Below are 13,488 nucleotides of genomic sequence, written 5' to 3' on the forward strand. Positions count from 1 at the left end.
GGTTGAAAATAAGATGAAAATCTGGTTTCACACAGATACAGGGTAGGGTAAAAGTAGGTTTACAGTTGTTTCTTAGAAAACAATACGATAGTTAATAAATAATACAAGAATAAATTCTGTGTTTCAAGTACTCACAACTGTAAACCTACTTTTGCCCCATCCTGTATACAGTCAGAAAAGATGGTCTTTGAAACTACACCAAAACGTGAAAAGTGGTAGATTCTTAAACACTGGCAACATGGAATGTGAACTATGTAATCTGAAATCTTATTAATGAACTTGTACTCCGCTGTATTAAAGTCCACTGCTCAGTTGTGCTTCTGGCTACAATGCAGAAAGCTGGAAAGAATGTTGCTGTTACATTAACAATGAAAAATAAATAAGTAAACTGCAAAATCACAGCTTTTCTTGAATCCATCGAAGAGCTGAAGGCAATGCAGGTATCCTGAGATTGAAGGAAGGACAGGCTGCTGAAGGATGGGAGCACCAAAGGAGGTCTCATATGTGACAGAACGTAAGATGAAGACAGGGATGCTATGCAAGCAGGCAAGAAGGAATCAACTATAAATTTTAATAAATTACCAGCAGCCAAGAGTGGGATTAGTGCAACAGTACAGAAGTGCTGAGACCTGCACACATATGGCAGTTTGCACCTACTCTCAGGATCTTTGCCAAGACCTCTACTAGGTGCTCATGAGAAAAATTGCAGGCAGAATGGAAGACCAGAAAAAACAACCTTTTGAGGTGCTGATGTGGAGATTAGTGGGCACTGTAGGAAAAAACATGAAGACCTGATAACCCTCACCCTTGCTCAAACCCATCTCTCAAGCCTCTGAGCGAGGGGCAGCCGTGGCCAGCATCTGATGCAGGTCTTGAGAACAAGACAAGAGAACAGAGCCTTTCACTGCCTCTGATGCAATAGCAGATATTTTGGACACAGGGAAGCTGTGCTACAATTTTCATTCAGAGAACAGCACACTGGGGACAGTAAGGAGGCTTTCAGATCAAGTAAACCTAGAGTTGCTTTAAAGCAGGGCAGTAGGGCCCTGGCTGGTGTTACTAAGTGGTTAGAGCATCTGCCCTTGGATCAAAGGGTCGAGGGTTTGATTCCCAGTCAAGGGCACGTACCTGGATTGTAGGTTCGATCCTCGCTTCAGTCTGGATACGTGAGGGAGGCAATCAGTGAATGTTTCTCTCACGTCAATGTTTCTCTCTCTCTTTCCCCTTCTAAACCCCCTCCACTCTCTCTAGAAATCAATGGGGGAAAAATATCCTCAAGTGAGGATTTAAATAAATATATACATACATACAAATATTTAAAAAATAAATAAAGCAGGGCTGTCGGGGTGGAAAGGAGTGGAGCTGATGGAAAAGCCACAGGAACTGGACAAATGCTTGGATGCTCAGAATTAGGAACACTGACCTTTCCCGGGGGCTACACCACAATCAGCAGCAGCAGTATCACTGCCATGTACTGAGCACAACTGAGCACAACATTGTGCTCTGTGCTTTGTTTTTTTCTAATCCTCACCCAAGGAGGTGTGTTTTATTGATTTTAGAGAGAAAGGAGGAGAGAGGGAGAGGGAGAGGGAGAGGGAGAGGGAGAGGGAGAGGGAGAGGGAGAGGGAGAGGGAGAGGGAGAGAGGGAGAGGGAGAGAGGGAGAGGGAGAAGGAGAGAGGGAGGGGGAGAGGGAGAGAGAGAGAAATATTAACGAGAGAGAAGAACATTGACTAGTCACCTTCCGCATGCACCCTAACTGGGGATCAAACCTATAACCCGGGTATATGCCTGACTGGGAATCGAACCTGAGACCTTTCGGTGTATGGGACAACGCTCTAACCAACTGAGCTATTAACAGCTAGGGGTCGGTGTTTTTAAATAAACTCCAATCCCCACCACCCCAAAGTAGGTATTATCTCCATGTCATAGATGAGGAACCTGAGGTTCAGAGAAATTAAGTAACTTGCCCAAGGTCACAGAGAGAGAGCATGACAGAGCCACAACTTAAATTCAAAGCCCAAGTTTTCACTTGACCAGGCTGCCACCCAATGTTACATTAGTGACACTGCCCAATTACCCCAATCCTTAGAGATGCAAATAAAATGCTCAGTGTTATACAGAGAGGAGAGAGAAGATAACTGTTTGGATTCCTTATAGGTTATCTAAAACGAAGAGATTTGGAGGACAAGTGGCAAAGGCTTCCAATATGCAGCAGATATGTCACTCTGCCAAAAAGTGCTTATCAAGGCTCATGTGCAATCAGCAGGATGAGGCATGGTGACAAGACTGCACCCAGTCACTGCAGTGCTAAATAATGGACATTCTAGAAGTCTTTGCCTCAGCTACAGTCAATATTGCACTAGAACTCTAGGCAAACTGAACATCCACTTGGATTTGACTTGTCAAATAACAGCATGCCAACCTCGATCTCTGCACCAGATGCAAGAAACCCTTGGGGAACAGTGGAGAGCCCCAATCAGAACCAAGAGCACCGTGCCCATACCGAAGACTGAACTACAACTCAACCCCAGAACTACCCCACTGACTCTTCCTGCACTCCCAGGTCATTCTCAGGCCTTTGCAATTTCTGAAGTTTAATGTTATCTGCAGACATTCTGAAAAATAGAATTCAAAATAATTAAAAGGAAACAAAACTCTCTAATCATTCTTGATCACTAATGGAAAAATTTGAGTCATACTTGAAAAGCTCAATTGCTTTATTTATTTATTTTTATTAAGTTTATTTGGGTGACATTGGTTATCGGTTGTGTTAGATTTAGTATGTTCCCAGAGGAAGCAAGTGACAGTTGCCTTTTTTCCCCCTGAACTATTTATGGTCTCTTTAGTAATGATGCCATTTATTTTCTTCCATCAATGGGCTTCGTTTTCCTCCCAGAGAAGATGAGAGAAAGGATAAATTTAAAGTGATGGAGGGAAAGACTTCAAGTCCTCCTGCCAGAGAGCTGACAATTACGGAGTCACAGTCGCACGTAATGAAGATCGATGCTGTGCTGTGAAGCCCTACCATCTACCTAGTGCAGCGTCTGGGAGAGCATAGTTATTTCTGTTCTAATGCCCAAAATAGATATGCTCATTTTGAGGATGAGAAGCAGAAAACACTTTTTCCTTGGAAGGCAATGTGCTTTGCTGATTTAATTAATAAATCTTTTTTTAATATTTTCAGTGGTTTCTTTTAGAGAGAGAGGGAGGGAGGGAGGGAGGGAGGGGGGAGAGAGAGAGAGAGAGAGAGAGAGAGAGAGAGAGAGAAGCATCAATTGGTTGCCTCCTAAATGCACCCCTAGTGGGACCAACCCCGCAACCTGGACATGTGCCCTGACCGGGAATTGAACCAGCGAACCTCTGGTGCACAGAAAGATGCTCAACCAACTGAGCCACACTGGCCAGAGCTAATTAATAAATCGTTATGATATCTCTGTGAAAAGAGAAGGCAAGTATGATGAGCCTCATTTTCTGAGGAAAGTGAAGACATGCAAAAATTAAGAAACAAATTAAGAAACACAGCCCTGGACAGATACTGACGACAGGAAGAAATTCTTTGTTTTCGGGCCTGGCATTTTGTATTAAATGAGGATTAGAAAGAGAAGAACGAGAAGTCTCAAATAGCATGCCATATGGCTCTGAACCCATCCTGTTCAACCTTTTCATCCACAACTTGAATGAAGACATAGAAGGCATGTCTGGAAAATCCAGTAATGAGAAAATGGGAAGGTTATCAAAGTTCTAAAAGGTCTCAATAGGCTGGAACAATCAAGCAAACTAGCAAGATGAAATCAAGTGTGAGTCACATAAAGTCCAGTACTTAATTTCAAAGAACCTCTTACAGAAGTAGAGAAGGGAAGAGTTTAAAAGCAGTTCATAAGGCCTTGGGCCGATACTGCAAACTGTTGGCCCAGAGATGTGTTTTGTTTGGCCTTTACAGTATTTATAAAAAACCCTAAGCCAACATTTAAAACTTGGGAGAGTCACATAAAAATTGGATTTCTGGCTTCTCTTGAAACACTGATAGACCTGGAAACTCCAGGTTTGCATTCAGACATGACAACAACTCCACAGAGCTGAGTTGTGGCTGTCCCCTTCCGACAGGACAGTCACGCCAATGGATGCCTATGGGTGCACGTTGGCCTGTGAAGCCACTTGTTAGCTCTGTGGGAATCTGTTCCCAACTCTTGACCTAGGAGTTTCAGATAACTGCCAATTCAACAGAAGCCAATGGTGTAATATGGCAGCCAAAAATTTCACCCAATCCAAAGAAATGGAAGAACAGTACCTAAATCAATGGCCCTTAACTTCTAAAGAGTCACAGACTCCTTGGTGAATCTAGAAAAATCAATGAATCTTCTCTCCAAAAATACGTCTATCAGACAAACTTTTACAACTAATTTCAGTTGACAGACCCCCTGAACTTCCAGTCCCCAAGTTAACAAGCCCAGTCTAGAAATTGTCCCACTGTATATTCACGCACTATGTCTACTCCTGGCCAGGCATCTCATTTTAAGAGGCAGGTTGACAAATTGCAAGGCAACCAGGATAATAAAGGGTCTGGAAATCATATCATAAAGTTGAAGAAACTAAGAATGATTAGGCTAGAAAAAGGAACACTCAGTAAGGAACATAATATCCATTTTCAATTTTAGAGGCTGTAATAAGGAAACGGGATTAGATTTACATCAGTTCTACTGGCAAAACTAAGATCAAAGAGAAATTACAATGAGGTGTATTTTACTATTTTAGTTCAGTCTAAGAAAGAAGTTTCTTACAATTAAACCTCTACAAAACCACAAGTGTCCAAGCAGAAGCAGGATAATGAAATGTCAGAGATGCCATAGAAAGGATTCCTGAACTGAGTGGAACACTGGATACAATTACCTAACGCTACCTTCTTCCAAATCAAAGTTTCTGTGAGCAGAGCTGGAGATGGTGATACAGCAGTCCCCCCCTTACTTAGTTTCGCTTTCCATGGTTTCAGTTACCTGCTGTCAACTAAAATCTGAAAATATTAAATGGAAAATTCCAGAAATAAACAATTTCTGGCATGGCTCAGTGGTTGAGCATCGACCTATGAACCAGGAGGTCAGGATATGATTCCTGGTCAGGGCACATGCCCAGGTTTCAGGCTCGACCCACAGTGGGGTGATGTTTCTAACTCTCTCTCTTCCATTCTCTCTGAAATCAATAAAAATATATTAAAAAATAACAATTCATAAGTTTTAAACTGCATGCCTTTCTGAGTAACATGATAAAATATCGCACCTGCCTGGTGTGTGAATCATCTCTTTGTCCAGCATATTCACACTGTACGTGCTAGCTCCGCTTTATTGACGGTGTATCGCAGTGCTTGTGCTTAAGTAACCCTTATTTTACTTAACAGTGGCCCGAAAGAGGAGTGATGCTGGCAATTCAAATATGCCAAAAGAAGCAGTCAAGCGCTTCTTTTAAGTGAAAAGGGGCGAGAGTTCAGTATTATCTGTGTTTCAGGCGTCCACTCGGGGTCTTGGAAAGTATCGCCCACAGATAAGGGGGACTACTGTACTAATTCTGTTCCCCTCCCAAACTAATTCGTCTTGCTCTGATGCAACTCTTACACTGGAGCCAAGCCCCACTGAAGAGACAGAAGCTCAGTGGCTGATCCTCTCTTGGTGATTCTCATCTTACTGGGAACTGGTCAAAGTTTGGCTACTCTTGAAATTTCACATGCCAACTTTTTCTTCTAACCCACTCCACTAGTCACCTCTCTTTCTACCTACTTCCAAGTTGTCCATTTTAATTCTTGGGAAGCTGGATAAGTTTCACTGCATATCAGATCAAGTACTTGCTGAATTGACTCATCCACAAAGTTTCAAACATGTGGGCATTTAATTAAAACTTTTGCCTGATGATTTCAACAGATAAAAATGGGGAGAATCCAGTGCTGTAATAACTCTGTGTGAGCATCACAGTCTGGTTAGAAGAGGTCACAGACTAGACCAGCACAAGTCCACCCACGCAGGAGGTGGCCAGCAATCCAAGCCTCTCCAAAATGTGCAGCAGAGGGCTAACCAGGCAGCTGGCACTTCAGAAATGTCAAGAAACTAAAGAAACTGCTTCACTGTGTCTTTAATTTCTAAATTACTCCCTTCCTACAAATAATTTTTGAGTCAGAAATACTGCTTTCCAAAAAGAATGTTTTCTGCTAAAAATGTCTTTTTAAGACACCATAAATGTAAAGTGAATACTTTCCCCTTATTTATACATCTGTTCTGACTGAACACAATCAAGATGAAATTTATTAAAGGAAAACTTCCTTTTGTCCATATTACCGCTCCCCTCCCGAGTGTTCCTCAGAAGCTTAGGAAATAAGTTCTGAAAGGAAACTTTTCCTCTGCCCCAGCAAAGGGGAAAACCTGGGGCCTCTTGACCTATAAAACTCAGTATTTTGGAACATCCGTAATTCTCCCCAGTCTGTGCCAGTCAAACAGAGTCTCCCTTTAGCAAACCACCCGGCAGCCAGGGCTGGACAGCGAGGCTTTCACCCTCAGGAGCTGACAAGGATAGGACTCAAAAGCTCCCTGAGAAAAAAGTCTCTCCTTCAACTTGCATTACAAACTGTTGGAAAAGACAGATGGAGGGGATGACAGGAAAAGCAATTATTTCTTCTGGGCTTCCTTTTTGTCTGGATTCTGAGGAGACGAATACAAAATTCCATCACAGATTGAAATGCTATCTAAACATTCTTGAAAATGTGGTCTTACTCTCTGAAATATGACCTGCTTTGCTCTACAGCAACCTGTAACCTATTAACATGGGAGGTGGGGAGGCCGGCATTCCTGCAGGCTGTCTAATTCTGGGCCGGACTCGCCAGCACTGCTAGTTTGTGACCACAGGTTAAAACATAACTAACTAAGGGATGTGTATCTGCGCAGCATGACCCAACAAAAAGTCTTGATGAATCATTTACTTTACTTTCACAATCTTGGAATTTTAAATACCGGAGACTCTCTTTTGTGTATTAAGGTTTCTAGTGAGCCATTCTAAATACAGGCTGAATCACAATAAACAGTAGCATTATTATTTCAAAGAGTAGTAAGGTGCAACTAGTCATATATAAATCAAGTTTTAAACAACAGTTAAATAAACTGTTATCACACATGGACTATGTGTTCTGAGAAGTGTGAAGATGAGAAAGATGCAGTTCTTGCCTCAAGGAGCTTATACACTAGTCAATGGGACAAGAAGTGTTCACTAGCACGTCCAAGGAGACCAGGAAAGCCAAATGAAAAGTCCGAGCAGGGGGCTGTGGGAGTCTGCGGGCAGGAAGGAATAGATCTAATTAACTGAGGGACACTGGGATCAATTTTCTCATCTGTAAAACGAGAGGAATGGAACAGACAAGTTCCAAATCCCTTCTAGTTCTAAAATTCTGATTCCTTTGGTTTGTCTAGTTAAGATAAATCAAAATTTCATGAAAGAAGTAGTATTTGAGCTGGGCCTTAGGAATAGGTAAGATTTTGAAATTAAGCTATTAGGAGAGAGAGAATTTTAAGCAAAAGGAAGGACACATCTGCCCTGGCTGGTTTGGCTCAGTGGATAGAGCGTCAGCCTGCACACTGAAGGGTCCCAGGTTCGATTCCAGTCAAAGGCACATGCCTGGGTTTCGAGCTCGATCCCCAGTGGGAGGCTTGCAGAAGGCAGCCAGTCAATGCTTCTCTCTCATCATTGATGTTTCTATCTCTCTCTCTCTCCATTTCTCTCTGAAATCAATAAAAATATATTTTTTTAAAAAAGGAAGGACACATCCTAAGTCCAGAAAATACTAAGTCTTCAGTATGAATGAAACACAGGCAACAGCATTGGAAAGGTAGACTGAGGCCCTGAATGCCAAGCAAAGGAATTTGGGTTTAATTTGGTAGACAGAGCCCTCTGAGGTTTCTGAAGAGGTAGATGACATGACCAGATGACATGACATCTCCTACTATAAGGGCCCCGATTACATAGGCCTCACCTGCCAGAGAAGCAAAGCTTCATTGGAAAAACCTAAATAGATAAAGCAAAACAGCAAGGACGAAAAATCATGCAAGGACTAGGAAATAGGACCAGTTTTAGGAATTTAGTATGTCTACACACAAATAGTGATGGTGACAACAAGGAAGAAGGTAGACTACTTACAAATGGACCAACGGAAGGTGATTATTAACAGGAAAAGAAAGTCATAGAATGTAAGAAAAATAGAGAAATGAATAAACTGAAAATATAAAAGAAAGAGACTCAACACATGTCAGCTACTAGTAGAGAGAACAGGAATATAAGATGAGGAAATTTCTACACAGGATTAAACCTCCACCCACCTTCCAAAAATCTGGGTAGCATAATTAACATTTTAAGAAATCATCTGTACTGACAGCTGTTGGAGGGGAGGAGGCTGGGGGGCTGGGTGAAATAGGTGAAGGGGGATAAATGGTGACGGCAGACTTGACTGTGTGATGAACACACAATACAATATACAGATGATGCATTACAGAATTGTACACGAAAAACTTATATAATTTTATTAATCAATGTCATCCCATGAAATTCAATACAAATATTTTTTAAAAAGGAATCAGCTGTACTAAAAAATGTCAAACAGGACAAATAACAGAATTGAAGCTACTATTATAAAGATGCACACCGACCTCACTGAATTAGTACTGGAAAGGGAGAACCAGACACTGTATGAGAAGAAGACTAGGAAAGACATGCACGTCATTGTTAGATAGCAATTTCTGAAAAATGATGCCTGAACAGAAAAATAAAATCCAAATGAAAAGGGAAATGTTAGTAGATAACATCTGGCCTCTGAATCATTGAAGAATACCTCCTCCCCATATACTTTTTCCCTTCATTCCCTTCCAACAGCCCTCCTTAGCTAGATCCTAAGGAAATGTAAAATTCCTGAAATCAATCTCGTTACTAGGCACGAGGAACTGTAGCTAGGTCACATTACTATTTTTTTGTAATATATGAATTTTATTTCCATCTTGATTTTTAAAATTTATTGTGTTAAAATACACATAAAATTTATCATCTTAATCATTTTTAATTGAATGTAATAAGTACATTCACATTCTTGTGCAGCCGTCACCACCATCCATCCCATAATTCTTTTCAGCTTGTAAAACTGAAGCTCTATACCCATTAAACAGTAACTTTCCATTCTCCCCCAGCCCCTGACAACTATAATTATACTTTCTGTCTTTATGATTTTCACTATTCTAATTACTTCATATAAGTGGAATCATATAGTATTTTTTGTGACAAGATTATTTCATTTAGTATAATGTCTTCACGTTCATCCATGTAGCATATGTCAGAATTTCTCTTTCTAAGGTTGAATAATATCCCATTGTATACATATCCCACATTTTGCTTACCTAGTCATCTGTCAATGGACACTTTGCTTCTACGTTTTACCTATTGTGAACAAAGCTACTATAAACGTGGCTATACAAGTATCTCTTCAAGACCCTGCTTTCAATTATTTTGGGTATATATACCCAGAAGTGGAATTGCTAGGTCATATGGTAATTCTATATTTTAAATTTTTTGAGGAACTTCCATACTGTTTTACACACAGCTGTATCATTTTACATTCCACCAACAGTGCACAAGGGTTCCAATTTATCCATATCCTAAAACTGGTCCTATTTCCTAGTCCTTGCATGATTTTTAGTCCTGTTGCTTTGCTGACACTTGTTGTTTCCTGTTTGTTTGTTTTTAAAATATATTTTTATTGATTTCAGAGAAGAAGGCAGAGGGAGAGAGAGAGATAAAAACATCAGTGATGACAGAGAATCATTGATCGGCTGTTTCCTTGCACACCCCACACTGGGGGTCAAGCCTGCAACCCCAGCATGTGCCCTGACCAGGAATTGAACCGTGTTCTCCTGGTTCATAGGTCAATGCTCAACCACTGAGCCATGCTGGCCGGGCGTTTTCTGTTTTGTTTTTTTTATAGCAGCCATCCTACTGGGTGTGCTTTGCATTTTCCTAATAATTAGTGATTTGAGCATCATGTACTTAGTGACTAATCTTGTATCTTCTTCGGAGAAATGTCTCTTCAAGTTCTTTGCCCACTGTTGGGCTGTTTGGTTTTTTGTTGTTGAATTTTAGGAGTTCTCAATATATTTTGGATATTAATCCCTTATCAAACATATGATTTGCATATATTTTCTCTCATTCTGTAGGTTTCCTTTTTATTCTGTTGACAGTGTCTTTTCTTAATATATTTTTATTAATTTCAGAGAGGAAGGGAGAGAGAGAGAAATAGATAGATAGAAACATCAATGATGAGAGAGAATCATTGACTGGCTGTCTCCTTCATGCCCCCTACTGGGGATTGAGCCCGCAACCCAGGCATGTGCCCTTGACTGGAATCGAACCTGGGACCTTTCAGTCCACAGGCCAACGCTCCATCCACTGAGCCAAACCAGCTAGGGCTGTTGATAGTGTCTTTTGATGCATAGGTTACTGCCATCTTTTGCAGTAACAAAAGTAATACCAAAATCCCAACAACTTAGCTAGATAAGCTAGATAAAAGTAGCAACCACATTTAGACACAGCACACAAAAGATAAAGATAAGATGATTTCTGTTTTCTCATTTCAGCTTGCATGTCCCGGCCTGGGTGAGATGTGCTGATATGCCCGTGGCTCAAGGAACACTGAGTGAGAGAGTTCATGGCTGGTCTGGGCAGCCTACCCCTATTTCTAGTAGAACAAGTCATGTACATTTCCTGCTGTGTATGGGACAGATCCATAAGAAAATGCTCTGTAAGGAGGCAGTTCAACACTTTGGTCACTTGGTAGTTGGGTTCTGAAGAAATTAGGGGAGCATAATGAATAGGGAAGAATAAGTTACTTACTTGCCTGCCATCTTGTCCCACATTTGTTTGACCTCTTACAACAGTTCGAATATTGTCATCCAGTCTCCTGGTAAAAAAAGTTAAAGAATACAAATCATTAAAATAATCTCTATTCTGGGCTAATCAAAAGAGCAAGAGTTAGTAATTTATCCAGCATCTTCTGCAGATTGTACCCACTTGTCCAGAAAATCAAACAAGTTTGAATGATATAAGAAACACTGAGGCCTTGGGCCCAAGCGGAGCCTAACAGTAGTGTAAAACGCCAAGCCCAGCATAGACTGACGAGTTGTCTCTGTTTTTTAAAAAAGGGCTGTTTTCACTTAGTATTCAGAGTGTCCAAAGACCCATATAACTTTTAGTATTTTTCATGGAGTAAACCAAAAATGAGAAAGTTGCTTAAACTTTATGGGAAGAAGCCAGAGAATTCAAATTACCCCACATAAATTCTTTCCTCAGAAACTTCCTCCAGAACCTTAAAAGGGATAAGGAGCCAGGGTAATATATGAAATCAGTCCTTTACCTTCCGGGCCCTGATTGTGCAACCTATGCAGGAGACAGATTTGTAGCCTCTAGCTCCTCTTTCTCCAGTGGCTCAACAGGGGCCATTAATGATGTCTCAACCAGAGACATCTATTTTAGTCAATTCCATTTTTACTTGAAGAATCCATTAAAGGTATGCGAGCAGAAGGAAAATAACCGGCTCACAAGTGATTTCTGGATCATCAGAGAATTTCCATTACTTGTGCAAACCCTAGACAACTTAGTGGTCTCCACTAGAATTGTTATAGCAAAAGTCTACCAAAACGATGAACTGGCTTCTTTGCACTTCTTAAGGCATCCAATTCAACAAAACATTAACAATAGAGGTCTTCACCAAAAAAATTCAAAGGGGGAAAAATCATCGCCTGGATTCAAAATAAAGGCTTCTTCTCATCAAAAGTTAAAAAGCAAATCTACACTTAATATGTTTAATTACAAATATATATAAACAAACAAAGAAATAAATAAATATATATATCCTATTTAATAAAAGGATAATATGCAAATTGACCCTAACAGCAGAGCAACTGGGAATCACTGGTCACTATGACACACACTGACCACCAGGGGGCAGACGCTCAATGCAGGAGCTGCCCCCTGGTGGTCAGTGTGCTCCCACAGGGGGAGCTCTGCTCAGCCACAAGCCAGGCTGACGGCTGCCAGTACAGCGGTGGTGGTGGGAGCCTCTTCTGCCTCCTCAGCAGCGCTAAGGATGTCCGACTGCAGCTAGGCCTGCTCCCCGCTGGCAAGTGGACATCCCCCGAAGCTTCCGGGCTGCCAGAGGGATGTCTGACTGCCAGCTTAGGCCCAATCCCCCCAGGGAGCGGGCCTAAGCCAGCAGGTGGTCTTTCCTCGAGGGGTCCCAGACTACAAGAGGGCACAGGCCAGGCTGAGGGACGCCCCCCGAGTGCACAAATATATATATAGAGGCCCATTGCAGGAAGATTCCTGCAAAAATAGGGCTTCCTGCGGCTGGAGTGAAGCAGAGAAGGGAGCGAAACCTGCCGAGGCGGGCTTTGCCCGCCTCCGCCACCCCACTTGCTTCTACGCAGCTTCGCTCCCTTCTGCAGCACTTGGCTTCCTTCTACGTTGTCTTCAGTCTTCACTCTTCGCCTGTATATGCAAATTAACTGCCATCTTTGTTGAGTTAATTTGCATACTCGTCTGATTGGCTGGTGGGCGTAGCGGAGTAACACCAATTTGCATGTTTCTCTTTTATTAGTGTAGATATCTACATTAATAAAAGAGAAACATGGTAATTAGTGTACGACCGCTACCCTTCCCATTGGCTAATCAGCATATCCTTATGCAAATTAACTGTCAGCCAAGATGGCGGCCGGCAGCCAGGCAGCTGGAAGCGAACATGAGGCTTGCTTGCTCCAGTGACTGCAGACTGCAACGTTCCCCACCTGACTTGCCGGCCTCTGAGCTACAACTCTAAGAAACTATGTTGCAAATATAGAAGCTAAACAAAACCCCAGAAAAAAGCTTTCAGCCAGCCGGGATCTCAGAGCTAGAGTTATACATTGTTTCGATTATAGCAGCGGAAGCCTCAGAGCTAGAGCCAGAGCTAAAGCTGGACCAGAATTAAAAAAAAAAAAAAAAGAAAAAGAAAAAAAGGAATGGTTGGGAGCTTCAGTCAATTGCCAGCCTGAAAGCAGCCCTCAGCTCCTCACCCAGACTGGCCAGGAACCCCAGTGGGGACCCCCACCCTGATCCAGGACACCCTTCAGGGCAAACCAGCCGGCCCCCAGGCCTCTATCCTATATAGTAAAAGGGTAATATGCCTCCCAGCACTGGGATCAGCGGAGACGCGAGGCCTCCTGGCACCGGATCAGCGTGACAGGGGGCAGCGCCCAAACCCCCTGATCGCCCTGCAGCTCTGTGTGTGACAGGGAGCGGCGCCCCAACCCCCTGATCGGCCCTGCTCTGTGTGTGACAGGTAGAGCCATAACCTCCCCATCGGGCCCTGCCCTGAGTGTGACAGTGCGCGCCCACCCCCTATCGGCCCTGCTCTGTGTGTGACAGGGGGCGGCGCCCCCCCCCCCCCC

The 13,488-nt window shown here is 42.4% G+C and overlaps 1 protein-coding gene across 2 annotated transcripts in view; it reads right to left on the bottom strand.

The window, feature by feature from the left end:
* VPS53 (VPS53, GARP complex subunit) overlaps positions 1 to 13,488 on the bottom strand; it is a 140,023-nt gene that overhangs the window by 112,823 nt on the left and 13,712 nt on the right. For both annotated transcript variants that reach the window (XM_023762784.1, XM_006099194.3), the window contains exon 4: positions 10,898 to 10,964. In XM_023762784.1, the coding sequence (XP_023618552.1) occupies positions 10,898 to 10,964 (67 nt within the window). The remainder of the gene's footprint in view (positions 1 to 10,897; positions 10,965 to 13,488) is intronic.

This window comes from Myotis lucifugus, unplaced genomic scaffold (genome assembly GCF_000147115.1).
Source record: "Myotis lucifugus unplaced genomic scaffold, Myoluc2.0 scaffold_262, whole genome shotgun sequence".
Taxonomy (NCBI): Eukaryota; Metazoa; Chordata; class Mammalia; order Chiroptera; family Vespertilionidae; genus Myotis; species Myotis lucifugus.